This window comes from Siphateles boraxobius, unplaced genomic scaffold, assembly GCF_051911475.1.
Source record: "Siphateles boraxobius isolate OS27281-9 unplaced genomic scaffold, OSU_SipBor_1 25, whole genome shotgun sequence".
NCBI classification, from domain to species: domain Eukaryota; kingdom Metazoa; phylum Chordata; class Actinopteri; order Cypriniformes; family Leuciscidae; genus Siphateles; species Siphateles boraxobius.
Window position 1 is genome coordinate 1,767,069 of NW_027508866.1, and position 26,159 is coordinate 1,793,227.

Consider the following 26,159-nt stretch of genomic DNA (forward strand, 5'->3'; position numbering starts at 1 on the left):
TGTTGCGGCAGTGACAAATTCTGGGTGAGAAAATACAAGCTATAGTTTGAACAAATAAATTAGCAACTGCTATATAAGAGTAGCCTAGGCTAAATTACGAACTATTACTTAATATTACAAGAACATAATTTTTGGAAAAATTAATTATTTTGTGTCTTATAAATAGAAACACGGACGTTATATTGTTATTATTATCTATGATGGAAATGTGGATAATAATTATATTTATTTAATATATTCACTGTGTGTGTTTCAGCTCAATAGACACTAAAGTTTCTCTGTTTTTTTATTTATTATTTATTATATCCAGATGCAAGCAACTGCGTACATGGACAGCGTTGTCACGTGGTACCTGCTACTTTTTTCAGCGCTGTTCACGACGCCCTGTTTCTATATTTGTTGAAGTGGCTTTTCATTTGTATGCCAATCTTAGTACATGGCATAAATACATGTACAATGGCAGTACGAGTGCACTGCTAAAAGACATAAAACGTCGTGAGATTTGAATGTAATAACTCTTCCTGAAGCGCTCTCTCTGGAGGAACACGCACTATTCTTGCTGCGCTCGTCCACGTGTTATTGATGCGCCAGTGCGCATGCGCATGCGCCTGGTGTCCGGCCCGGTGTGTATGATGGCGGCGTATGTGGAGATACTGAAGAACGAGTTTCCACAGATCGACTCTGAACTCTTCGATTATATCACTGGTACTGTACAAATATTTGAGATTAATATACAGATGTAATGCCTAATATGCGCTGTTACTGTCAAGTCCTGCGTCAATGACACGAGTTCATTCATTATATAAAATAGTTCTGATGATGTGTTGATCATGCTAGCAGATAGTATCAGATAAATCTGATGAATTACTGACATTAGCGCTTAAATAATTTAATGGACACACGAGTTGTCGATTCAATCAAAACATACGTCAAAACATAATTACAGCATAACTCCATATTTGTGAAATAAAGCAGTTTGACAGTGATAAGTTACCGGTCTCATGTTTCCAAACAGACAGACAGAGGATTTACTACAAAATATAATATTGCTGTAGATAAAAGTTTATATATATATATATATATATATATATATATATATATATATATATATATATATATATATATATATATAACGTGTGTGTGTGTGTATGTATATAATTAATTATATTATATATGTGTGTGTGTGTGTGTGTGTGTATATATATATATATATATATATACATACACACATGTACATACACAAACACATGTATGTGTTTGTACATGTATATATTGTTTGTGTATGTACATGTATATTGTGTACAGTAGGCTATATAATATGTATACTGTAACACAGTATATATATATATATATATATATATATATATATATACATATATACTGTAAATATTATATGTATACACATATTATATAAACAAACTTTTATGTTAGATGCAATTAGTCGATTTGAAATCACCCATAATATGATATAATAATATTATATAATAGTTTGACTCACTGATGATTTTCTTGAACAATACCGCAACTTCGTGATAGATCACGTGATACATGAGTTCGGCAGATTGACTTGATGAATTATATCACGTATGTGAATAATGGATAATCACGCAGATTATCTGATCAGTAACAAAAATAATATCATGGTTTATGAATCATGTCAGAGTGTCCCAGGTGTCATTCGAAATAATTTATGAATGGCGTTAAAATGAAATGAATAAATGAACACATCTTCGTTCTTTATTATGCCTTAATTTCTTAATATATTTTCCCCTAAAAGATTTATATGCAGCGACAACTGTAGATTTCAAATATTAATTTAAGTTATAATTAAATAAATATATAGTGTGTATGTGATTACTCAGTATGCAATAACATTTTAGTGCTTTATTTCTTCATGTGAAAACAAGAGTCTTTTAGGGCCCCTAATAAAATGGCTGGGTATCTGCGCAATTAATTGGTAAAAAGATTGGAACTGAACCTTTGACAAGTACGATCACACCGTAACATTCAAAGGACAGAGTGGCAAATCTGTAAAGTGTGATAACTGTCCTTTAACAGTTTTGAAACTATATTCTCCCAAGTGTGTTACACTTGCAACTAGTTGTTTTTCATGTTGACCTCGCAGTGTGACGCAGGTGTAATGATGGAGATGTCGAGCATCAGGTGTGTGTTCTGACTGTGTGTGTCGTGTGTTTTACGGCGCAGGAGTGTTGGGTAGTGGCGGCTCAGATTTCGAGGATGGGGAGGAAGTGTTTGAAGCCATCGGTGGCGTTCTGCAAGAGGTCGGGGACAAGAATGAAGACGACATTCGAAACATCTGCTTCCAGATGTTCAACACACTCCAGCTGTAAGTGCCAGTGATCCGATCCCACATCAGAGGAAAATCTGTTGATGTTCATGTATTCTTTCTAAAGTAAAACCTTTGCAGTTGGAACTCGCTAATAATGAATTGTGTCCGCTGATGATGTTATTATATTTATTGTTTTAGTGTTGGCTAAATGAATGATGCAAATTGAGTGATTTCCACTCATCGACTGATCATCGCTGTTATATAAATTGCATATTTAAGGTCTAAACAACCACATTCTCACCTAAAAAACTCTTAAAACTACATTCAGTGACACAATAACAGTAGTGTTGTGTCTGCTTTTCCGCCATTTTCCAGCAGAAACTGGTAGAAATTGTGAAAGTTACCGTGTGATATTCGGAGAATATCGCATGGCTGCAAAAAGCTCTCAGCCAATCAGATTCGAGATCCAGAACTAACTGAAATTTCCAAGTTATGAAAGGGAAACTCCTGACGTCTTCTGTCGTGATCTTTCTTTAAGATGTGCTGTGTGCACATTTGAGACTTCAGCAAAAGTGAAAATGATTTAAAAATGAAATGGATGCGTGCCAGATTCAATGACACACATGTGCCTGCTTTTCTGTTCCGGATGTCTTTGTTGTGACACTGGCCACCCTAAAGAGGAAAGCTGTTTCACTAAACCTCTGTTGAGCGATGAGAAAACCTCATCAAATCCGTGATCTTGTCTGTTCTTGTTCGTGTCAGGACGAAGTGTTACTCTGGACAGCAGCAGATGCTGCTCGAGGCTCCAGTGCAGTTATCTCAAGTGTCTGCAGGCGCAGGTGAGAGAGATTCATTTCAACTTCATTTTTTACACTCTCAGTGGTGTTAGACAACAGCTAGATGGCATAAAGCATACAGGTGAGGAATTCCTCTTTTGACATAAAGGGTAATACTTTTGTTGTTTCTTTATTTCCTCTTAGGTCCACTTAAAATGTTAACTTTTTTTTAACAAAACCAAAAACAAAACAGTCATAATTGTAATACACCACCATTTCTTCAACTGTGAGAATGAACGGATTTGTTTTGGTGCTGCTGCTTTTAAATGAAAAAATCTCCTAGTGCCTAAAAATATCTTGAATGTAACTCGTGTGCGGTTCTGTGAATATGCAAATGAGCCCCGCCTCCACTCACTCACTCAGCTCAGAGATCCACTCGTTGACGATCACACGTTGATCTGATTGGTTACAAGGTAGTTTGTGACGTCAGAAACACCAGCGATTTCAAAACGTGTTTTTGAGACTGTCTTTGGTTCACTGCAGTTTTAAGGAGAAAATACTCAGCAATGCTGTCGACTTATGAATTTACACATGGTTTGTCTTAAAGCACATTAAAAACACCACATAGACATATAAACAACATTAAAAGCTGGATTTTCACCACAGGGGGACTTTAAGACTTCAAGGCTATTTTCAAAGATCATTATTATTTGTGTAGCTCCTCTATGCACGTTGATTTCTACAAAGCCCCTCCTTCCAAAAAGCGCAGTGTGTTCTGATTGGCCAACAGACCCGGTGCGTTGTGATTGGACAAACACTTCAAGCGGGTGTGGGAAATGTAACGCCCCTTACCATAGTAGTGAGTTTCAGCTTTCAAAGCAATTATAAAGCACTCTCTGCTCTGATTGGTCGGTCGGATCAGTGTGTTGTGATTGGTCGAGCGTGTTTGGGAAATGTCCCGCTCTTACCATAACAGCCAGTTTCAACACACTACTAACTATCTCAACCAGGCCCCGCCCCTTTATTCTGCGTATGAATTATTTAAAGGATTAATATTGTGACGTGTTCGTTCCCTGAAGAAACTACAGTGGAGGCGTTTCAGGAGTTCAGGAACACTGACACTGATATAGAGAAGAACTCATCATTTCTGAACTCTTTCTGCTCTTTCAGCGACGTCTGCTAATGATGTTCACGGTATCTGGATGATGAAGAGGAATCCGAGCACAGTAAGATCATCTCTTCTCATACCATCTTTCAAACTTGAGTAAAAAGATGTTGATATGATGCTTTGAATTTGTCTATGTCCAGCACCATCAACTATGTGCCACTTCTGGTCAAATCTAACTATCAATCTGTTCATGTTAGACGGTGAATGCCAAGAAACTAGAGAAAGCCGAAGCCAAACTGAAAGCCAAACATGAGCGCAGAAATGAGAAGGACTCCCAGAAAACATCATCTCCACTGTGAGTTCTGCTTCATCGCTGGATACACCAGTTTCTGTTGCTGACTTTTTAAAATGGACATGTTCACATTACAAACTGAAAGTGCAGCGGTCTACTAATGCTAAAACCCTTTGGCTGAGATCATTGAATGACTGTTGTTCTGTGTGTGAACGCGTCCTGTCAGGGTTTTGGAGGAGGCCTCAGCCAGCCAGGCGAGCAGTAAGAAGGAAAACCGCGTCGACTCCTCTGGGAAGAATCGAAGCTATGACATACGCATCGAGAATTTTGACGTGTCTTTTGGGGAGAGGTGAGAATCACTTGTTAAACAGAAACACTGGTATCTAACTTATTTGATTGAGAATCCCCCAAAAAACAGTAATATTGTGAAATATTATTACAATTTAAAACAGCTCGTTTCTATGTGAATATATTTTAAAATGTAATTTATTCCTGTGATCAAAGCTGAACTTTCAGCATCATTACTCCAGTCTTCAGTGTCACATGATCCTTCAGAAATCAGTATAATATGATGCTTTGATGCTCAAGAAATGTTTATTATTATACAGTTGTGTGTAAATTTTCAATTCTTTGATGACTTGAAAGTTCAAAAAAGAAGCATTTATCTGAAATGGAAAGCTTTTGTAACATTATACACTACCGTTCAAAAGTTTGGGGTCAGTAATTTTTTTTTGGGGGGGGGGATAAAATAAATCAATACTTTTCATAAGGGTATTTTGATCAAAAGTTACAGTAAAGACATTTATAATATTAAAATATTAAATTTTAAATAAATGAAATGGAACTTTTTAGTCATCAAAGAATCCTGAAAAAGGAAATTGTGAACACCTGAAACTGTTTTTAACATTGATAATAATAGAGAATATTGAACATCAAATCATCGTATTAGACGGATTTCTGAAGGATCATGTGACACTGAATATTTAAAAAAATATTACTGTTTTTTTTTTTATCAAGTAAATGTAATGTTGGTGAGCAGAAGTTTCCAAAGCTTTTGAACGGCAGTGTATATTGGTTGACTTTGTTTTTTCAGCCAAAATTACATTATTTTGTAGTACTCTGTCTGTTGATGTCATCACATTCACTCAGACTACAAATGCACATTTACAACTTAACAATATGACTTTGTCTAAGGGGCCATGGCATAGGATTTTTTTTAATTGAGGTTCAGTTATAACGTTAATAAAAAAAGGTTTGCACACACAAAAAAACAAATATGTATGCTGAAAAGGTATTATTTTCAAACCTCACTGTCTCTCACTGCGTCTGAAATAACCAGTTTTTAAGGCATGGCTCCTTTAAGGCTTGTCAGTAAATGGCCAGTTATGATTGGCTAACGTCATCGCATAATAAACCGTATCAACGCCCACTCGCTATTGCATGCGAGTAAGTTTTTTAAAAACATTATCCATATAAAACGTCACATTATGAAAGCATTATGAAATCTTTTACTTACTGTTTGTGATTCAGTTAGATCCAATACAGTTGCTGTCGCGTCTGTCAATAAAAGTTTATTTGCGAACTCTCCATTACACTGTGCCTCGTTTACGAAACAAAATGTCGCTTTTCTATCTGGTCATTCTCCTCTGACCTCTGACCTCAACCAGGCATTTTCACCCACAGAACTGACGCTTCTTTACTCTTGTTTTGGTCATTCTCTGTAAACACTAGAGATGTTTGTGCGTGGGAAAATCCCTGTAGATCAGCAGTTTCTGGAATACTAGGACCAACCCGTCTGACACCTGACACGTTTAAAGTCACTTAAAGGGATAGTTCACCCTAAACTGAAAATTAGCCCATGATTTACTCACCCTCAAGCTACCCTAAGTGTGTATGACGTTCTTCTTTCAGACAAATACAATCGAAGTTATATGAAAAAATGTCCTGGCTCTTCCCAGCTTTATAATTGCAGTGATTTTTTTTTTCAGTTTTGACTGAACTATCCCTTTAAAGTCCCCCTGTAGTCAAAAATTTTATACTTTAAAATTTTTTTTTTAAATATGTTTACTGCCGTTTTAAATAGAAATTTTCTCAGCATTGGTGTCGACTTATGAATTTACCCATGGTTTGTGTTAAAGCATATTAAAAACACCACATAGACATATAACAAAATTAAAAACCACAGATTTTCACCACAGGGGGACTTTAAATCACCTGATGCTCAGTTTGAACTTTAGCAGATCATCTTGACCATTTCTACATGCCTGAACGCATTGAGTTGCTGCCATGTGATTGGTTGATTAGATATTTGTGTTTAGATTAGATATAGTTGAACAGTTTTACCCAATAAAGTGGCCATTTTTGTATATAGCCAAATAAATCAATATCGATTTGAATTAAATCGAATTGAATCCTGATAAGTATGTCAGTACCCAGGCCTACACTTTACTCTTGAGTAAGACAACCCTAGGGCTGTCACTTTACGTTCGAAAATCGATTGCACAATCGATCGGACCAACCAACACAAGTTTCGAAAACGAAAATAGAGAATCGATTTTAACTGCCTTTTTTTTTAACCAAAAATGTTTTTTAGATAGACAGATCAATACAGTACACAGAACATGTAGGATGTTGGAAAATAACAATGTCTGTTCTGTTAACCAAATGCTTTTTAATATTGGCTATTACTTCAGTGCAAGTGAACAAGGGCGCCGTTATTTGTTGCTTAGTGACGTGTGTGTTTTCAAGCAAGGCAGAAATGCGCAGATTCTGCGCAATACGCTGTATTTAATATATCATGAGGACTCACGAGTTGCGTATTTGCGCTAAAGCCATGCAGATTTGGCTCACACGAACTTCCCCAGCAAAGTGGGTAAACATAGAAACATGCAAAATTGGCTCATGATATGACAGCGTTACCCGCCAAGGTTCATTTTATCCGAATTTGGCGGGTGTTAATTTCAATCCTTGAATGTTGCACTCCTGTTTGTCATTGTGCAAAAAACTTCACGCCAATAAATCATCAGAAATATTGCTGACTTGTGCGCGTCTCAAGCGAACTCTTTACGTTCGTCCTAATGCCTGTTAGTTGTCCGTGGATTTGCCAATATTTGGTGTTGAAAATGGAAACGTCGTTAGACATGGAAAAATCAATTTTACAATCGATTCAATGAACACGTATGTCTTAAAAATCAAACAGGATTTTTTCACAAAAGTGACAGCCCTAGACAACCCTCACACTTTGAAAAATGTCTGCATGGCCTCTCTTGTCTTATTGCTTTAAAGGAAGTGCATTGGTGTGTGTGTGTAAAGCGTAAGTTAACGCTAGTTCCCGTTCGCAGGTGTCTGCTTCAGGGCGCTGAGCTGTCTCTGGCCACCGGCCGGCGCTACGGTCTGATTGGTCGGAACGGGCTGGGTAAGACCACTCTGCTGAAGATGCTGGCGAGCCGAAGCTTGCGTGTGCCCTCACACATCTCCATCCTGCACGTGGAGCAGGAGGTGGCCGGAGACGACACCGTGGCTCTGCAGAGCGTCCTGGAGAGCGACGTCGTCCGAGAGGCGCTGCTGAAGGAAGAGCGCTCACTCAACGCACACATCGCCAACGGGACGTACGTCACTGACCAATGCCTCACACACTGAAATATGTTTGTATCATATAGTGCCTCCTGTATTCTGTAACCTCAGTTTGGAAGCCTCTTGTTGATATATGGGTTTTTTTTACGTATTTTTACGTATAAACTAGAGCTGTCGATTTAATTAGTTATGGAAAAAAATAACGCATTAAATTTCTTAATTCAATGAACGCATTAAGGCCCCCACCCAGGACCTGCGTAGTTCATCTGCCATTTCATAAAGTTGATTGGTGACAAACATGAAGCAGGGCAATAACTCACTGCGTGATGTAGCCTATAGAATGCCGTTAAATGCCCCTAATATTTAGGATATTGGGACAAAAATGCCCCTGTATGAGTTTGTCGTCTCATATTTGTATCATATGATATAGTTAAGCAATATCACACAAGTAACAGGCGCAATGTCACACGAGTGTTGTTTCTTCCCGAATCGCACGAGTGCACGTTATACTGATTTTATACAACAGGTCAAAAATTAAGTTAATATTGTGTTATATTTTAGACACAATATTGTCTGTTTTGGTCAATGAAAATGTTACATATAAAGCCACAGCAGAACGATTGTGTGAGCAACAGGGTGGTGTTCTGAATGACTTACATTTTGAATGACTCAATTGGGTGAAGCAATCGCCCACTCATGAAGAAAGACATTTACTTCATTACTGAATGAATCAGCCGTTTGAATGAATGAATGACTCAATGACTTACTCATGGCCTGGTTGAGTTAGTTAGTAGTGTGTTGAAACTGGCGGTTGTGGAAAGGGGCGGGGCATTCCCAAACACTCGAAGCGCTCGACCAATCAGAGCACAGTGTGCTTTTCAGAAGGAGGGGCTTCATAGAGACAGGAAGTGAACAGAGCGTTACTGACAGACTGGGAAGAGAGGAGCCGCAACAATGGAGAATATGGGGAAAATAATCAGCATTCAAGCAGGAAAACCTGTTCTAGTAGAGCCCAAAAACAAACAGATGTTGTAAAAGTGCATTATAGGTCCTGATTAATGTATTTCTAGTTATAGCTAACACCTCTGTTTCTGTGTCTTTCCTTCAATCTTTCAGTGCTGATGGGTTAGAAAGTGTCCGACTTTCTGAAATTTATGCTAAACTGGAAGAAATTGAAGCCGACAAAGCGCCCGCCAGGTGAGTGGAAAAATATTCGCATGTTTATCAAATAAATTAGAATTAATGTTTTCTTCAGACTAATTTTCATGTATCTGTAGATAATTCCATACTGTTAATCAGGACACGTAAACATAGTCATGAAAAAGTCATGTGATGCTCATTTTCCTCCCCACTCTTTCAGAGCATCGGTCATCCTTGCAGGTTTAGGCTTTTCACCTAAAATGCAACAGCAAACAACCAAGTGAGTGTGTAGCCATGCAATGATGGCTGTTGTCTCTGTGTTATAAATCTTCTCTCTTCACAAGTGAAACCTTTATAAGAGTATACGTGTTGATTTATAAATGGCTGCAGTGGTTCTTGATGTGTGTGTGTGTGTGTTTCCTGTTTTCCTGTAGGGAGTTTTCTGGAGGCTGGAGGATGAGGTTAGCTTTAGCAAGTGCCCTGTTTGGACGGTGAGTTTATTATATCATGGTGTATTCTATACTACAAATAAATGTATTATACTATTATTTCATAATTTTGTGAAAATGAATGTTATATATGTATAATTTAAAAGGTTGTATGGTTAACTAGTCAGATTATTCAAAGTACCTTGTGATAATAATGATTGTTTTATCTGGTGCTATTTTTTCAGGCCTGATCTTTTGTTACTTGATGGTGAGTAAAATGTTCTGAATATGGTGGTAATATTGATAATCTGCGTTAAATATTGATATTGATTCATCATCTCTGTACAGAGCCCACAAACATGTTGGACGTAAGAGCCATTCTCTGGCTGGAAAACTATTTACAAGTAAGTGTCTTCTAAGACAGACACAGACGGTTCAATAGTTTGCTCTAATGGCTGACGTTTCCTCATTTATCAGTTCTAAATGTAAACTAATGGACAGTTAAAATGTTTTAACGGGCGAAATCTGATAAGATGGTAGTTCCTGCCAACGTTTTAGAAGTAATTGTGCCTTTCTTTCCGCTTAGACATGGCAGTCCACCATCCTTGTGGTGTCTCACGATCGTAACTTCTTGAATGCGGTGGTAACAGACATCATACACCTGCACTCCCAGCGGCTGGAGAGTTATCGCGGCGATTATGAGAACTTCATCAAGACCAAAGAAGACCGACTGAAGAACCAGCAGAGAGAATATGAAGCTCAGTTACAGTACAGAGAACATATACAGGTATCAACCAGCTTCTCTGCAGAACATCTCCCTCCTCCTTTAGACGCAGTGTGAAAGATGTTCAGCAGAGGTCTCAACGTTTGTGTGAAATCGGGTCCTTCACGCAGAAATCATTCTAATATGCTGATCTAGTGCTTTGGTTTAGTGTTATTATCTTTGTATATCTTTATATTTGTGCAAACCTACTATTCAGAAGTTTGAGGCAAGTAGTGTTGTCAAATATTCGATTTGCATCGCTACTGAAATATCTGAAACCAATACTCCTTTTCTGCAGTGTCGATACATCAATACCAGCTGCACGTTCTTGCTTTCTCTTTTTCCTGACGCTGAATTGACACACACCCGCCTCCGCTCACTCACTCGTCTCATTCGCTATAATAGTGTTACTGGGCCGGTGTTGCACATAATTTTAGTCATTCCCACAGGCTTTGTGCGAGCACCACTGATCTATACAAGTGCCGCGCACATAAAGCCATCTGCGAGTACTGACGTTTTGTTATTTTTCTTGGCTTATTGTGCTTAAACAGTCAAATACACACAATATTATGTTAAAATGCCCGTCTTGCCAAATATTCAGGTAAACGCAGGCAGTTTTGTAATGTAAATATTTGAGGGGGGGAGGGGTTCATGTTGTGTAACAGTATATTGCACCGTGCATAAGCTCTTAAAGTGACAGGGGCCTAATAAACCTGCGGCTGTCTGACATTAATGTTAATCAAACAACAAAAGACTAAGAGAACATCACTCTCTGCTCTTGACTGAATAACTTGTGTAACTTTGATTGAAAGCATTAATCTGTATTCAATCTTTACGATGAAGACTATTCAGTATCAGCTACTTTTAAACCCACCTGAAAAACTTAAAGCCATGTTTATTTCATTTGTATCTTTAATCTATTTTCTTTTTGTGTGCTATCGTTTGCAATTTGTTAATTTGTTCTTATGTTATTTCTGACTGTTACTTAAAGTTACATTTAGTTCAGAGTTTCAAATTAAGCCTCCTTGTGCTGTGTGAAAGCTATTGCAACAAAATTACCAAATTATCAAAAAATCACGAGATAATAATATGTATATTGCAGTTGTTCGCCATGGTATCTCAAATGGTATCGAATATCGTAATTCTTCAAGGTATCGTATCGAAGTTCGATCGGTAAGTAATAATAATAAGTAAGAAAAAAGACTAAAAGAAAGATGGATAGAAATACTTTTACTCAGCAAGGATACATTCAATTGACAGTAAAGACGTTTATATTACAAAAGATTTATGTTTCTAAATCTTTCTTTTCATCAAATAATCCTGAAAAATAAATGTAGCACGGTTTCCACAAATATATGAAGCCGCAAAAACTGTTTTTTTAACATTGATTGTAAAAAAAAGTTTGAGCACTAAATCAGCATATTTGAATGGTTTCATATTTTACGGACATTGATAATTTATAATAATTGAGCATCAAATCATCATATTATAGTGATTTCTGAAGGATCATGTGACACTGAAGACTGGAGTAATGATGCTGAAAATTCAGCTTTGATCACAGGAATAAATTACACTTTACTATATATTCACATAGAAAACAGTTATTTTAAATTGTAATAATATTTCACAATATGACAGTTTTTACTGTATTTTTGATCAAATAATTGCAGCCTTACTGAGCATTCTTTCAAAAACATTAAATATCTTAATGATTCCAAACTCTCCACCAATAGTGTAATTTATATATGAATTATGGTTCCAAAAAATGTGAAAAAGAGCATTTTCTGAACGCGTTGTGCATGTCTGCACGCATCACAAATATTGCAAGTATTATTTGATCGATGTGTGTTTTTCAGTGCCTGATGCTGATTCACCAAAAGTGCTGAATTACTTTTTACAGTTTTCCCAATCCAGCAAAAATGACAGTGCTTATGATCCATAGATAAGGCTGCCAGATGAAACGCATGTTAATGTTGTGCTTGTGTCAGGTGTTCATCGACCGCTTCAGATATAACGCCAACAGAGCGGCTCAAGTGCAGAGCAAACTCAAGCTGCTGGAGAAACTGTAAGTGTGACACGAGCAGCTCATGTTTACTCACTGATCAAACACACACTCTCGCTCACTCGCCGTCTGTGTGTGTGTGTGTGTGTGTGTGTGTGTGTGTGTGTGTGTGTGAAACAGGCCTGAACTCAAGCCCCTGGTGAAGGAGTCTGAAGCCATCTTACGGTCAGTTTCGCTCCGTCTTCCTGTGTGTGTGTGTAGCAGATTGTCAGAAGTGAACGTGTGTTTGTTTCTGATCTCCAACAGTTTCCCGGATAACTTTGAGAAGCTGTCTCCTCCGATCCTGCAGTTGGATGAGGTGGAGTTCGGATACTCGCCCGACCAGCGGCTCTTCAACGGCCTCAGCGTCTCGGCGGACCTCGAGTCTCGCATCTGCATCGTATGTGTTCGCAGCAACACTAAACAACTTTGTCTAGCTCTACAAACCAATTCCAGAGCTTACTGATCTTTTCTGAGGCGATCACTATTAGGGTTTTGCCGATGGACGATGATGGCTGACCAACATCACGATGTAGAGCCGAGTGTGACTCACTAATCCTAGTCTCTTCTAGAGTTAACCTAAAAACGTTGCAGGGATTGCTCTGTAAATTAATTTGAGAATATCACTAATGCATAAATACTATTTTAAATACTGTAGTATATGCCAGAGACGTGACGTGTTAGTCTGTGAAAATACCGTGTCAGGCAGGCTACACAAATTTTGATCTTGACATTGTTAGCTTCTTGTCTTTTTTTTTACATGTCTTACACTGTACATTTAGATTAAAATATGTTATGTTGTAGGCTACAAGAAAATAGCCTTTATTAATGAATTATTAGTAGTTGTAGTGTCTCAGAAAATCTTGCTCATTGTCACATAGCTCTTGTATATACACTGAAGCGGCAGTTTAAGATAAACCCAGACTTCAGCGAACGTCAAATAACTTTTGTCTGGTTAATACTTTTAAAGAAAAATTTCCTTCGCCCAAAATGTCAAATCAAATGAAAGAAACAAGGTGAATATGAATAACACACATTTATTAAAGCATAAAAGAACAACAAATAAAGAACAAGAAAACGGGAACAACACTCAGACCGAAACTCGCTATTAACATTTCACTTAGCCTATAATTAGCAGCACAATTAACTTCAGCATAGGCTACAAAATAAATTATGTTATTGAACAGGGGTGTAACGATATTCAAACCGAGCCGAAAAAACGCGATACTGAACCCACGATACGTATCGCGGTTCTCTCATGGCGTACCGAACACACCCCGCCCCCCGCTACCCCGTTCAGCCCTGGCTCACTGGACCTCATGTCTTATGTGGTACACAACGAATTCAGTTTTGTACCCTAACCACCATTAACACCATACAATAGCAAGGTCCGTGTTTTGTTACTTTCGATAATAAGCCAGGTGTAATCTTTCAAATTATGTCTATTTGATCACGAAATTCAAATAAATGCCGTTTTGGTGCTCTTTGATGTGGCGTGAGTCGTGTCAGATCACTGTACTAGCTCATCATTTCAAGCGGCAGCGCGGAGCGCGAGTAAACGTGATCATCTCTTCTTCAGTTACAGAATAAACATGAATGGACACCTGAAGGTATGTTGAAAGATACAGTATAGTACTTACTGAAAGGCATCATAACTCATATAATCGCTCAATCAGTGTTTCAGCAGCGGAAAGACGTCAATAAAACAGCTTTGTCACATAGCATTATATTTACCTCAACGGGCTAGTCATAATTACAGTGTCCACAGCTTGTTGGTTCCTAGAGAAAATAGCTCTTGCACTAAATAAATGCACTATATTAGCCTATATATTAGGTTAGATTTTACTTAAACTGTTAATGATATCTTAATTATTTAATGTATGTTTAAAATATCTTTAATGAAAATGACAGCAACTTTGTAAATTATTATATTTCAATAACGAATTAGAGTAAAAACATAAGTTATGTAAAATGCAAAAACTGCCTTATGTTCATTTTACATGTTTTCATACAATGTGTTGGGTATTGATTATTATATCTAAAAAATAAGTACAAATAGCATCTGAATTTAGGCTAAAAGTCTATGCTGTTTTGTTAACCTTTAATGTTATAGTAATGTGCTGGCTCCATATAGTTTACAGCATTAGCAGATCTTTTTTTTAAATCCTTGCAAAACGTTTAATTGTAAGTGAATTAATTTAAAGACAAAGACAATTTTTTCATTAAACCACTGTTTTAAAAAAGCAATTTTAGCTTTCTAAACCCCACCGAACCGAACCGAGACGTCAAAACCGCGGGAAGAACCGAACCGTCAGTTTTGTGTATCGTTACACCCCTATTATTGAAATATTGTAAAGTGGTCATATGAACTACACAAATGAATGTTTAAAAAATATGCAACATCGAATAGCTCCGCAACGGATGGTTGAAAAATGCGGATCACACGAGCAGATCTTGCACACAACTTCGCACGGGTCCCTTGGCTGTCCACTCTCATCAGGTCTAAATCCAAAAAGTTGCCATATAGGCAAAGTTAGTACCCTTTTTAGCAACCAACACCAACGCCATTGTATCAACTCTTCTTACGTGGAAGGAAGCTACTTTTTTTTTCTTATGTGCAATATATTAAAAAGCCCGGATGAGTACTAATTAGTCGGGCTAGTAAAATAAGGAAATTATAGTTTTTCAGTAGAGAAAAAATATTTATGTAACGAGATATATTAAAATAAAAAGTGCTTAAAAGTGCACAACTCTTTTTAAGTGGAAGAAATATTTTCTTATAATTTTTTTCCCCTTACGTGCAACCTATTGGAAAGCGCGGATGAGTCATAGTTGGGATAGTAAAATAACGAAATTATAGTTTTTAAGTAGAAAATAGTTTTTATGTAAAGAGATATATTAAAATAAAAAGTGCACAACTCTTTAAGTGAAAGCTAAAAAAAAAATGCTTCACGTGTCGTGCAACCTACTGATAAAGCGCCGACGAGTCATTTGTTTGGGTTAGTAAAATAACGAAATTATATTTTTCCATATCATTTATAATCCCCCCCCCAACGGCGATATCAACGTCCATCACGATGTTTTACTGTCAACATCGTCAACTGCCAATTTAGGGGACATCGCCCAACCCTAATCACTATTACCATTGTTTAGAATGATTATAAAAACCTAATTTTGTTCTGTCGTTGATTCGTAACCGCTGTGAAACCTAGATAGTTATAAATATATATTTAGTTATTCCCCCCCAACAAAACGTGCATTCATTTAATTTATTTAAAGTCATTGTCCCTGATTAATGTCCCTTAATCAAAAGACTTACCAAGTGGTATGTCAACCAAAAACCATACAGACGTTTCCATTAAAAGGTTTGACGAAATATCCATTTAATATCTAAAGTATGGCTTTAAACCATGATTTTTTTTATTTATGTACATTAAATATAATTTAAATTATAATTTTTAATTTAAAACTATGATGCAAGAACAAAGTACGCAATATTTGTCTGTCGCCGACTCGCCGCCATGCTTCATTTTATAGGATTTTTGTTTAGTTTTGTGTTTTTTTGTTTTGTTTTTTGTATTCGCTTTGGCTACTTTTAGTAATTTCCTATCAGTTAACGGAAACCACATATTCATTACTATAATTTAAGTTGTTTAAAATATATATAATAGCTTGAATTATGCAATATTTGTCACCACCATTTTAAAGGATTTTTGTGTTTTTCTGTGTTTTGTTGTTTTGTTCTCAATTCTGAATCGTTTTAATGTTACTGTGAAGAGTAGCGCGTGAGCCGTGGAAACGGAGTGAGGTCGTTTTGTTTATTTTAAAACTTCTGTTTACTGGTTCCCCCTTCTTCCCTGCGCCTTGAACTTTGTTAAATTTATGTTTAAAAACATTCTTGATAGGAGATTTAAAAAAAAAAACACTTATATAAATAATACCTTAAGAGATAGGGCCTAATCTTTTTATTTGTCCTCAGATGTGTTTTCTTCGTGTCAGTCACTGAGTGCACAGAAATGACCACAAGACAAACGAGGTGCGGGAGTATTTTAAATTAGAAATGAAACTGAAAAGTGTAATGTAAGCTGTGCCATTTCAAACTGGCATAACTCCACTAGAGCCATGTGCATATACCCATATTTAGGTTGTGTGATAGCCGAAGCAAGCAAATGCCCATCGCGTATTCACTTCAACTCCGAAAAAATAACAGCTTCAGAATCAGAATGAGCTTTCTTCACCAAGTGTGCAGCGTTTATTATGGGATTTAACTGTTTGATTCATAGATTAAGTGCTCAAATGGATCATATATACACGTCTTTGGAGGGTTTCTTACTTTTAGACTAGTCGGTTGCAAAGCCGTTTAAACAACTGTCAAATTAGTCAATGCGCACATCCCTAGTTTTTTTTATATTTTGTCATCATTTTAAAAATAACGTTTAAATTGAATAATATTTAGAGCTCTGAGGTTCTGCAAAAAGTGTGAAGCACTTTGTGTGAATTTCACACTCAAAAGGTTGTACAAACCCTGATATGAATAATGTAAAAACATTCAATACCATGATAACAGTTAGTATTCCTGTTAGCAGTAAGGGTTATTATACTATGTTAAATCCAGGGTGAATGTTGGTGATTTGTGGATTGAAAAGCCTTCTTTAACGTGTTTGTCAGCGCTGTTTGATCCGATATCTGTGGTTTATTACAGAATCTCCACTGAATTTGATGCTTCACTAGATCTCGCTGCGATGTTATTCATTTTGCGACAAATTCAAACACTTTCTCACTGGATCTCCCAGCGCTGTGTAGTAATTGTGTCGTGTGATCAAGATCGGCCCGCGAGTAAACCTGTTCTGAGAACGGTCCGCGCTGCAAAGCTCAAACTAGAAGAAGCCAAGCTTTCGTTTCATTAGCCATTTGATGTTTCTCATATGCAACAGCAATGTTGTAACTTGTAATTACTATAGTAAGCACATAGTATTTACAGTAAATGCGAACAGGACTGTAAAAGGTTACACTTTGTTGGTTAACACTTTATTTTACAGCGTCCTTGTTACATATGTACTTACCGTAGTAATAAGAGTAAATTATGCATAATTACATGCAACTAACCCTAAACCAAAACCTATAGTAAGTACGTGTAGTTAATTATTATTCCTCAGTACTTAAATATATAATTACACTGTAACAATGACACCCTCAAATAAAGTGTAACCCTTTGTTTTACAGTGTCCTTGTTACATATGTTACATGTAATTACCATAGTAATAACATTAAATTATGCCTAATTAAATGCAATTAACCCTCAACCAAATCCTAATCCTACCCTAACCCTATAGTAAGTACATGTAGTTAATTAATATTACACTGTACTTAAATATTTAATTACACTGTAACAATGACACCTTAAAATAAAGTGTAACCATAAAGTGTAACCATAAAGTGTAACCCTTTGTTTTAAGGTGACAGTTACATTGTACTTAAATAAGTACTGAGTAATATTAATTAACTACATGTACTTACTATATACTTAGGGTTTGGTTAGGTTTAGTTGCATAATTTACTGTTATTAATATAGTAAGTACATGTAGTAACATGTAACTTCGTCACCTTAAAATAAAGTGTTATCCTCGGTTACACTATAATACATCACATATACTTAGTGTAATTACAGTGTACTTATCCAAGAAAGTACTGGTAGTAAAAGCTAACTACATGGGTTAAGGTTAGGTTTAGGGGATCAGGGTTATTACCCAGTTATTGTAAATGCTATAATAAGCTCTTAGTATGTACACGCGGAACAGGACTGTAAAATAAAGTGCTACCAGTACCGTATTTTCCGGACTATAAGTCGCTCCGGAGTATAAGTCGCATCAGCCCAAAAATGCGTCATGACGAGGAAAAAAACATATATAAGTCGCACTGGACTATAAGTCGCATTTATTTAGAAATTTATTTAACAAAATCCAAGACCAAGAAAAAGTTATTTAAACTAACTTAAATGCCTTCTGTTTTAATGAATTAAAGTTATTCAGCTACACACAATAGCACAAAGAACAACAGGCTGAATATGTGTCGGGTATGTTGTTAACGTAACACATCAACAGTTAGCTACACAATAGCACCTGAGAGGCTGAATAGGATCAAATAAAATAAAAAAAACATAAGACAGCGAGTCCAACAGTTATCGGTAAAGCAATTTCACCAAGCTCCCGCTATCTTATTCCACATCACTGAAGAGAGATTTTTTCAGCAGTAAAACTAGCTGTAGTCTAGAGCGCATAGAGCGCTCTCTCGTGGCTGTAGACGGTAATGTCACCCCCAATTTCGGCAAATGATGCATTCACGTCATACCACAAATACATCAAAAACTCGCAAATAATAATCTGGGGCCGTCAGCGATCCTGTGACGAGTAAATCTTGGTAATTTTGATATATAAGTTGCACCTGACTATAAGTCGCAGGACCAGCCAAGGTATGAAAAAAAGTGCGACTTATAGTCCGGAAAATACGGTAACTCTTATCAGTTAACCGAGAGCACATAATCTTTCATTGATTGTCTTCATGTGTCTGTAGGTGGGAGAGAATGGAGCTGGTAAATCCACTGTACTGAAGCTGCTAATGGGAGAGTTGACGCCTATCAACGGTGTCAGATACGCCCACAGGTGAGCTTCACTGCCGCACCAAAGAGCCTATAACCTGTCTGTCTGTCGGTCTCTCACATCTTTGTGTCTTTTCAAACAGAAACTTGAAGATTGGTTATTTCAGTCAACATCACGTGGATCAACTGGACCTCAATGTCTGCTCTATAGAGCTGCTGCTGAACAGATTTCCCGGTAATGCCTCAAATTGACACTTACATTCTCATCAAAATCATCAGGATTACACCCCTGACCCCTACAGAGACACTTCTGATGTCTCAAGTCCTGTTCATTAATGAAGATATTAGTCTCATCATTCACACTGAGAATGTCAAACTGTTTTTCTAGGCCTTTGTCACATCATCTCTGTGATTAACGCATTTAAAGTCAACATGAAGTCAATCATTTTTAATTGTCTTTGACTTTAATAAACATTGTTGTGTGGGTAGGAAAAGTAATATCAACTAATAACATAGTGCCCTGCATTACTTGCCAATGAATATTGTTTCTACTAATATATAAGTCCCTCTGTTGGCAATCATTTTATCCCTTAAAACTCATATTTGATCACCATATTTAAACGTTTTTTCCTGGAAAAAAATGTCATCTTAAAATATCTTGAATGTGTCACGGTTGGGTTGCCGGAAAGGATCGAGGACTCAAGTGCAAGGAAGTGAAATGTATTCAAGTAAAAAATAAATCCAGAAAACAAACAAAACAAAAGCAGGCAGTAAGATAATCAGGTCTTAGCAGGAAACACGAGGAAACATAGTAACATAGACAACGAACCAGCACAGGACTGCAAACACAGGGAGACTAAATAGGGGAACAAACATAAGAGGCAGGCAGGTGGGGGAACATTAAACAATAACGAGATAACAAGATGGGCGGGGTTTGACAATTGTCAAGAGAGCACATGGCACAAGGAAATAACATGACAGCCATGTGCTCACAACAGACCAGACTAAACACAAACACATGACAAACCGGGAGTGTCACAGCTCTGTCACTAAACCAAGAGAAAACAGACAAGGGTGACAGAACTGTGACAGAATGTAACTCGACACTCTTGCCTCATTTAGAATACACGGTTCTATGAATATGCAAATGAGCCCCGCCTCCACTCACTCACTCAGCTAGAGATCCACTCGTTGACGATCACACGTTGATCTGATTGGTTACAAGATAGTTTGTGACGTCAGAAACACCAGCGATTTCAAACCATGTTTTTGAGACTGTCTTTGGTTCACTGCAGTTTTAAGGAGAAAATACTCAGCGATGCTGTCGACTTATGAATTTACACATGGTTTGTCTTAAAGCACATTAAAAACACCACATAGACATATAAACAACATTAAAAGCTGGATTTTCACCACAGCGGGACTTTAAGTCCATTTAGCTGAAGTCTGAACCGTCTCTGTGTTGCTGTGATCAGGTCAAACGGAGGAAGAGTACCGTCATCAGTTGGGTCGATATGGCATCACGGGGGAACTGGCCACGCGGCCGGTGGCGAGTCTGTCAGGAGGACAGAAGAGCCGCGTGGCTTTCGCTCAGATGACCATGCCCTGGTAAAACACTAATCTAACCAGTGTTATATTAATATCATTGAGATGCAATTATAGATGTTTTATTTTACTTTTATATTTTCCATTTAGTTAAAGTTCTAGTAATTTAGTTGTTGTTGTTTGTTGTAAATGTATAAATATAGTTAATTTTTATAAAAAATGTTTAAAAAAAACAGCTTTATTTATTTTAGTACATCAAGTTAAACTAAATGAAAATGAGAAATGTTGCCTGAAGTAATTTTCTATTTTATTTTAATAAAATATAAATATCCCACTAGAACAAAGTTATATATTTTGTTGACTTGTGTACGTTACACAAGTTATCCCAAATGTTTCCAACAATGTTTAAATCCAGAGAAGTCCCCAATTTAAAGCTGTGTCTTTGTTATTATTTTGAATAAGCGACCTCTAGTGGTGAAGCTTTCATATTGTGCCTTTAACATTTATTTTATCTCAAGTAACAAAAATGTTTCTTATGGTTTTAGTTCACCATAATAACCTTGCTTCCAACTGCCATTTACACCTGCATTTACATCACCTGACCTGTTTACAGCTGCTATTAAGATGCGTTTTGTTTGATCGGATCACAAGTAGACGAGAGACACATTCCCGTTTACACCTGGTGTTTTAATCCGTCTCTTTTTCCACTTTCAACCACTTCTGTCCTGATTTCTTCGAGGGGAGTGTCTATGGACGGGTAAATATATGGGCTTTTTCTTTTAGATCTTTCGATCTAATGGACTAAATAAGCTTGCACAATTTAAAAATGAACACAACCGGAGATGTCGGAAAAACACACAGAGAGCTGTCGCTTCAGTTTCTGCTCTGACAGACACAAGACCAGCCGAACGCTGTGAGTTTGTGTCAGAAATCAGGAATGGTGACAGAATATTGTGTTTGGGACATTTTTCACTTTTAAACCAAACTTGGGTCTCCAGCCGACAAAGTTTAAATCCCGTTTGGCTAGAGCTCTTCTCATAATGTTACGCATTCGGTCAGTAGACGGAGAGAAGACGCTCTTTAGAGGCTGTTTGAACACATCGATCACATGAGCGTTTACACTACGAAAGCAATCCGGTCGAATGCGTTTTCAACTTCCTCTGGATGTGTTCGACAGTGGACGAGCTCAAAACATTTTAGACTCCGTTTACACCTGTATTTAGTGTCGTCCACTTGTGATCCGATCGACCAAAACACATCTTAATACCAGCTGTAAACAGGGCCTCACATTCATTGACTGACCTTCACTTACACCCTCTGAACCGTATTTACACCGTATGACCTTCATTTGCACGTTCATTTACATATTCTGACTTTCTGACATCTGACTTTCATTTATAGCCCCAACTTCTACATTCTGGATGAACCCACAAATCATCTGGACATGGAGACGATCGAGGCCTTGGCAAAAGCCCTCAACGTTTTCAAAGTAAGTTCAGAATCTGCTAATGCTGCAAATCTGATGTGTTCTGAGGAGATTACAGCTAGAGATCATTATGTAATTGTAATCACTTGATGTAAAATAAAACAGCAGAGAGTAGCGACAGCTAATTAAGTGTTGTCTGCAGAAACTTGACGCGTGTGTGTGTTTCTCTGTCAGGGCGGTGTGGTTCTGGTGTCCCACGACGAGCGTCTGATCCGGATAGTTTGTAAGGAGCTCTGGGTTTGTGAGGCCGGGCGCGTGCACCGCGTGGACGGAGGCTTTGACGAGTACAAGGATATCTTACAGGAACAGTTTCGTCGGGAAGGATACTTGTGATAGTTTCCTTCGAGACGTCTGTTTGCCTGCTCTCCATTACAAACACCAAAACTGCCATTTGATGAGAGTGTCCTCAGTCCCACGCCAGCAGGTCGGATGTTCTCACTCAAACCCATTCAAACTCCCTCGATCATGCGGCTCAGACACGTCCTCCGGGTTCAAGGCTGGGCGCTTCCTGAACTTTTATGTAGAACGACATATTTAAAGTTGAATGAAAGGCGAAGTGGACATATGCACTAACAGATGTAATACACCATACCGCTTTTAAAAAATAACTCAAACTACAGAAATAAAATAACTGTCCAAAATGTTTTAATTTTGTGTCTGGTCACTATTGTTAATGTTATTCATTTGTCAGATAACCAGATCCATCAGATGTAGTTCACTTGCTTAAAATAATGCACTTTGTTTCTTCTCACTGTCTGGGAAAATGTTCTATTTATTTATACATATAAGCTAATCACACTTCCTGAAATTAGGGATGGGCGATATGACCAAATTCTTATATTTTCACTCGAAAAATTAAACAGTTCATGTATTTCAGTAATTCAAATTAAAAGATGAAACTAATACATTTAGTGTATATAACTATATAGATATGCATGATTAAACTTTTCAGAGGGACGACATTTTTGTATTTAAAATCCTTTTTTTATTGATTTCATGTAATATTCTAATTTTCTGAGATTTTGAACTTGGGGTTTTCATAAGCTGTAACCCATGATAGCCATCAAAATTATAACTTTTGCACGATATCATAATTTTTCGAGTTTCACCTGTGTGTGTATATATAATATATATTTGTTTAAGAGCTCTCCTACAATTGGTTTACATGTATCCAAGGTCAGAAAACAGTTTTCTCTCACAAAATTTTCTCATAATATACATTGCAGCATTAGATTTTTTCTCACAGTGTTTAAAAGTGGATCACCTGTTGTGATTGGTCGACAGCTTACAGTGCGTGTCAAAATCGAATAGCTATAAGCATATCTGAATTTCAGCTCCGGAGGCTTTCCTCGGCACTTGATACACAGCAATACGAACAGTAACGATGGTGTTTGTTTTACCGTATCAATTCCAGCATGAGTCCTCATCCTTTGGAAATGCATGCAAAGTGGATTTGCTTCTCGACAACACAATCACACTCTTCCAGTCTCAGCTACAACTACATGAGGTCGGGTTAAAATGGACGTATGGTCAATGAAGACCATAAGCTGGCATTATGCAAATTTGTTACAAACATGCGTGGGTTCGAAAAGGAAATAAGAATGTAATTACTGAAGAATGATTTCAGGCTGTTCAGAATCTCTTTTTCTTTTGGGAGAAAATAACTCCATTTATCTGCAATTTGATCTTTGAAACGTTGCAGACCTTTTAAATTCACCAACAGCTCTATTACACACTACATGAATGGTCATATTCCAACAAGCATAAAAGGATCACTTAATTTACATATGAAACACTTCACACGCCAAAGAAAGTTGAAAACTGTATTTAGCTCACATTTATTTTAAACTGACATTTTGCACGTCTGAACCGTGCAATAAAAGGACAGATCATCCAAAAATATCATCATTAATCAATTAGAAAAAAAACTTGTAACTATTATTGAATAATAAGGTTTTATATTCTTAAAAATAGTACCAAAAGAAGGCAAAACATTTTTGCATGTCAACTTAGACTAAAAGCCACTCTCGAACAGTGTGTACGTGGAGAGTGGCAGATTTAGTCTTCGAGCCCTCAAAGCATTCTGTAATCACTCCAGCAATCACGGAGGAAAAGAAAAAAGCCAGATTGTCTGCTTCTACTATGTTCCTTTTTTTGGGATTTCCAATCAGGATTTAGACCGCATCTTAGTTGAAGACTCCTCTCATCAGAATTACAAATGGCTTGCTCTTATCATCCGATCGTGGTTGTATCTCTCTTTTAGTGTTGACCTTAGTTTTGCATTTGATTCCGTCAACCACAACACAACATTCTTTTGAATAGACTCAAAAATGATGTTGGCATTAGTGGAATTGCATTAGCATGGTTCAAATCGTACCTATCAATTATCGTACCAATATTAATTTGTAGCAGTAAAACAAAATTCTCAAAAAAAAAAAAAAATATATATATATATATATATATATACACTCACCTAAAGGATTATTAGGAACACCTGTTCAATTTCTCATTAATGCAATTATCTAATCAACCAATCACATGGCAGTTGCTTCAATGCATTTAGGGGTGTGGTCTTGGTCAAGACAATCTCCTGAACTCCAAACTGAATGTCAGAATGGGAAAGAAAGGTGATTTAAGCAATTTTGAGCTTGGCATGGTTGTTGGTGCCAGACGGGCCGGTCTGAGTATTTCACAATCTGCTCAGTTACTGGGATTTTCACGCACAACCATTTCTAGGGTTTACAAAGAATGGTGTGAAAAGGGAAAAACATCCAGTATGTGGCAGTCCTGTGGGCGAAAATGCCTTGTTGATGCTAGAGGTCAGAGGAGAATGGGCCGACTGATTCAAGCTGATAGAAGAGCAACTTTGACTGAAATAACCACTCGTTACAACCAAGGTTTGCAGCAAACCATTTGTGAAGCCACAACACGCACAACCTTGAGGCGGATGGGCTACAACAGCAGAAGACCCCACCGGGTACCACTCATCTCCACTACAAATAGGAAAAAGAGGCTACAATTTGCAAGAGCTCACCAAAATTGGACAGTTAAAGACTGGAAAAATGTTGCCTGGTCTGATGAGTCTCGATTTCTGTTGAGACATTCAGATGGTAGAGTCAGAATTTGGCGTAAACAGAATGAGAACATGGATCCATCATGCCTTGTTACCACTGTGCAGGCTGGTGGTGCTGGTGTAATGGTGTGGGGGATGTTTTCTTGGCACACTTTAGGCCCCTTAGTGCCAATTGGCCATCGTTTAAATGCCACGGCCTACCTGAGCATTGTTTTTGAACATGTCCATCCCCTTATGGTCACCATGTACCCATCCTCTGATGGCTACTTCCAGCAGGATAATGCACCATGCAGAGGTGTCAAGTCCTGGTTCAGAAAGTAAAATTCCTCCTCAGTATTTTGTTCCAATCACCTGGATTTGCTAATTAGCACAGTTTTTCAACCAGGAGATAGAACTAATTAGTGAAATCAGCTGGCTGAGTTAATGGGTGGAATAAACATATGGCAGGACTTTTACTTTCTGACCCCTTGAATTGACAGATCTGGCACCATGTCACAAAGCTCAAATCATTTCAAATTGGTTTCTTGAACATGACAATGAGTTCACTGTACTAAAATGGCCCCCACAGTGACCAGATCTCAACCCAATAGAGCGTCTTTGGGATGTGGTGGAACGGGAGCTTCATGCCCTGGATGTGCATCCCACAAATCTCCATCAACTGCAAGATGCTATCCTATCAATATGGGCCAACATTTCTAAAGAATGCTTTCAGCACCTTGTTGAATCAATGCCACGTAGAATTAAGGCAGTTCTGACGGCGAAAGGGGGTCAAACACAGTATTAGTATGGTGTTCCTAATAATCCTTTAGGTGAGTGTATATATATATATATATATATAAACACAGGTGAAACTCGAAAAATTTGAATATCGTGGAAAAGTTATAATTTTGATGGCTATGGGTTACAGCTTATAAAAACGCCAAATTCAAAATCTCAGAAAATTTGAACATTACATGAAATCAATAAAAAAAAGGATTTTGAATCGTGAAATGTGAAATACAGAAATGTGGGCCCTCTGAAAAGTATAATCATGCATATGTATATAGTTA

The 26,159-nt window shown here is 37.4% G+C and overlaps 1 protein-coding gene across 1 annotated transcript; it reads left to right on the forward strand.

Annotated features, from left to right (window-relative positions):
* Positions 1 to 556: 556 nt before the first annotated feature.
* On the forward strand, positions 557 to 22,686 carry abcf3 (ATP-binding cassette, sub-family F (GCN20), member 3). The gene is made up of 21 exons (XM_077242059.1): positions 557 to 705; positions 2,206 to 2,347; positions 3,053 to 3,129; positions 4,237 to 4,292; positions 4,432 to 4,529; positions 4,693 to 4,815; positions 7,808 to 8,074; positions 9,156 to 9,236; positions 9,400 to 9,459; positions 9,614 to 9,670; positions 9,853 to 9,875; positions 9,956 to 10,011; positions 10,194 to 10,394; positions 12,359 to 12,435; positions 12,553 to 12,597; positions 12,679 to 12,811; positions 18,982 to 19,070; positions 19,150 to 19,241; positions 20,482 to 20,614; positions 21,953 to 22,040; positions 22,212 to 22,686. Exons 1-21 carry the CDS (start codon positions 597 to 599, stop codon positions 22,368 to 22,370), a joined length of 2,166 nt encoding a protein of 721 aa, XP_077098174.1. The 5' UTR covers positions 557 to 596; the 3' UTR covers positions 22,371 to 22,686.
* The last annotated feature ends 3,473 nt before the right edge of the window (positions 22,687 to 26,159 follow it).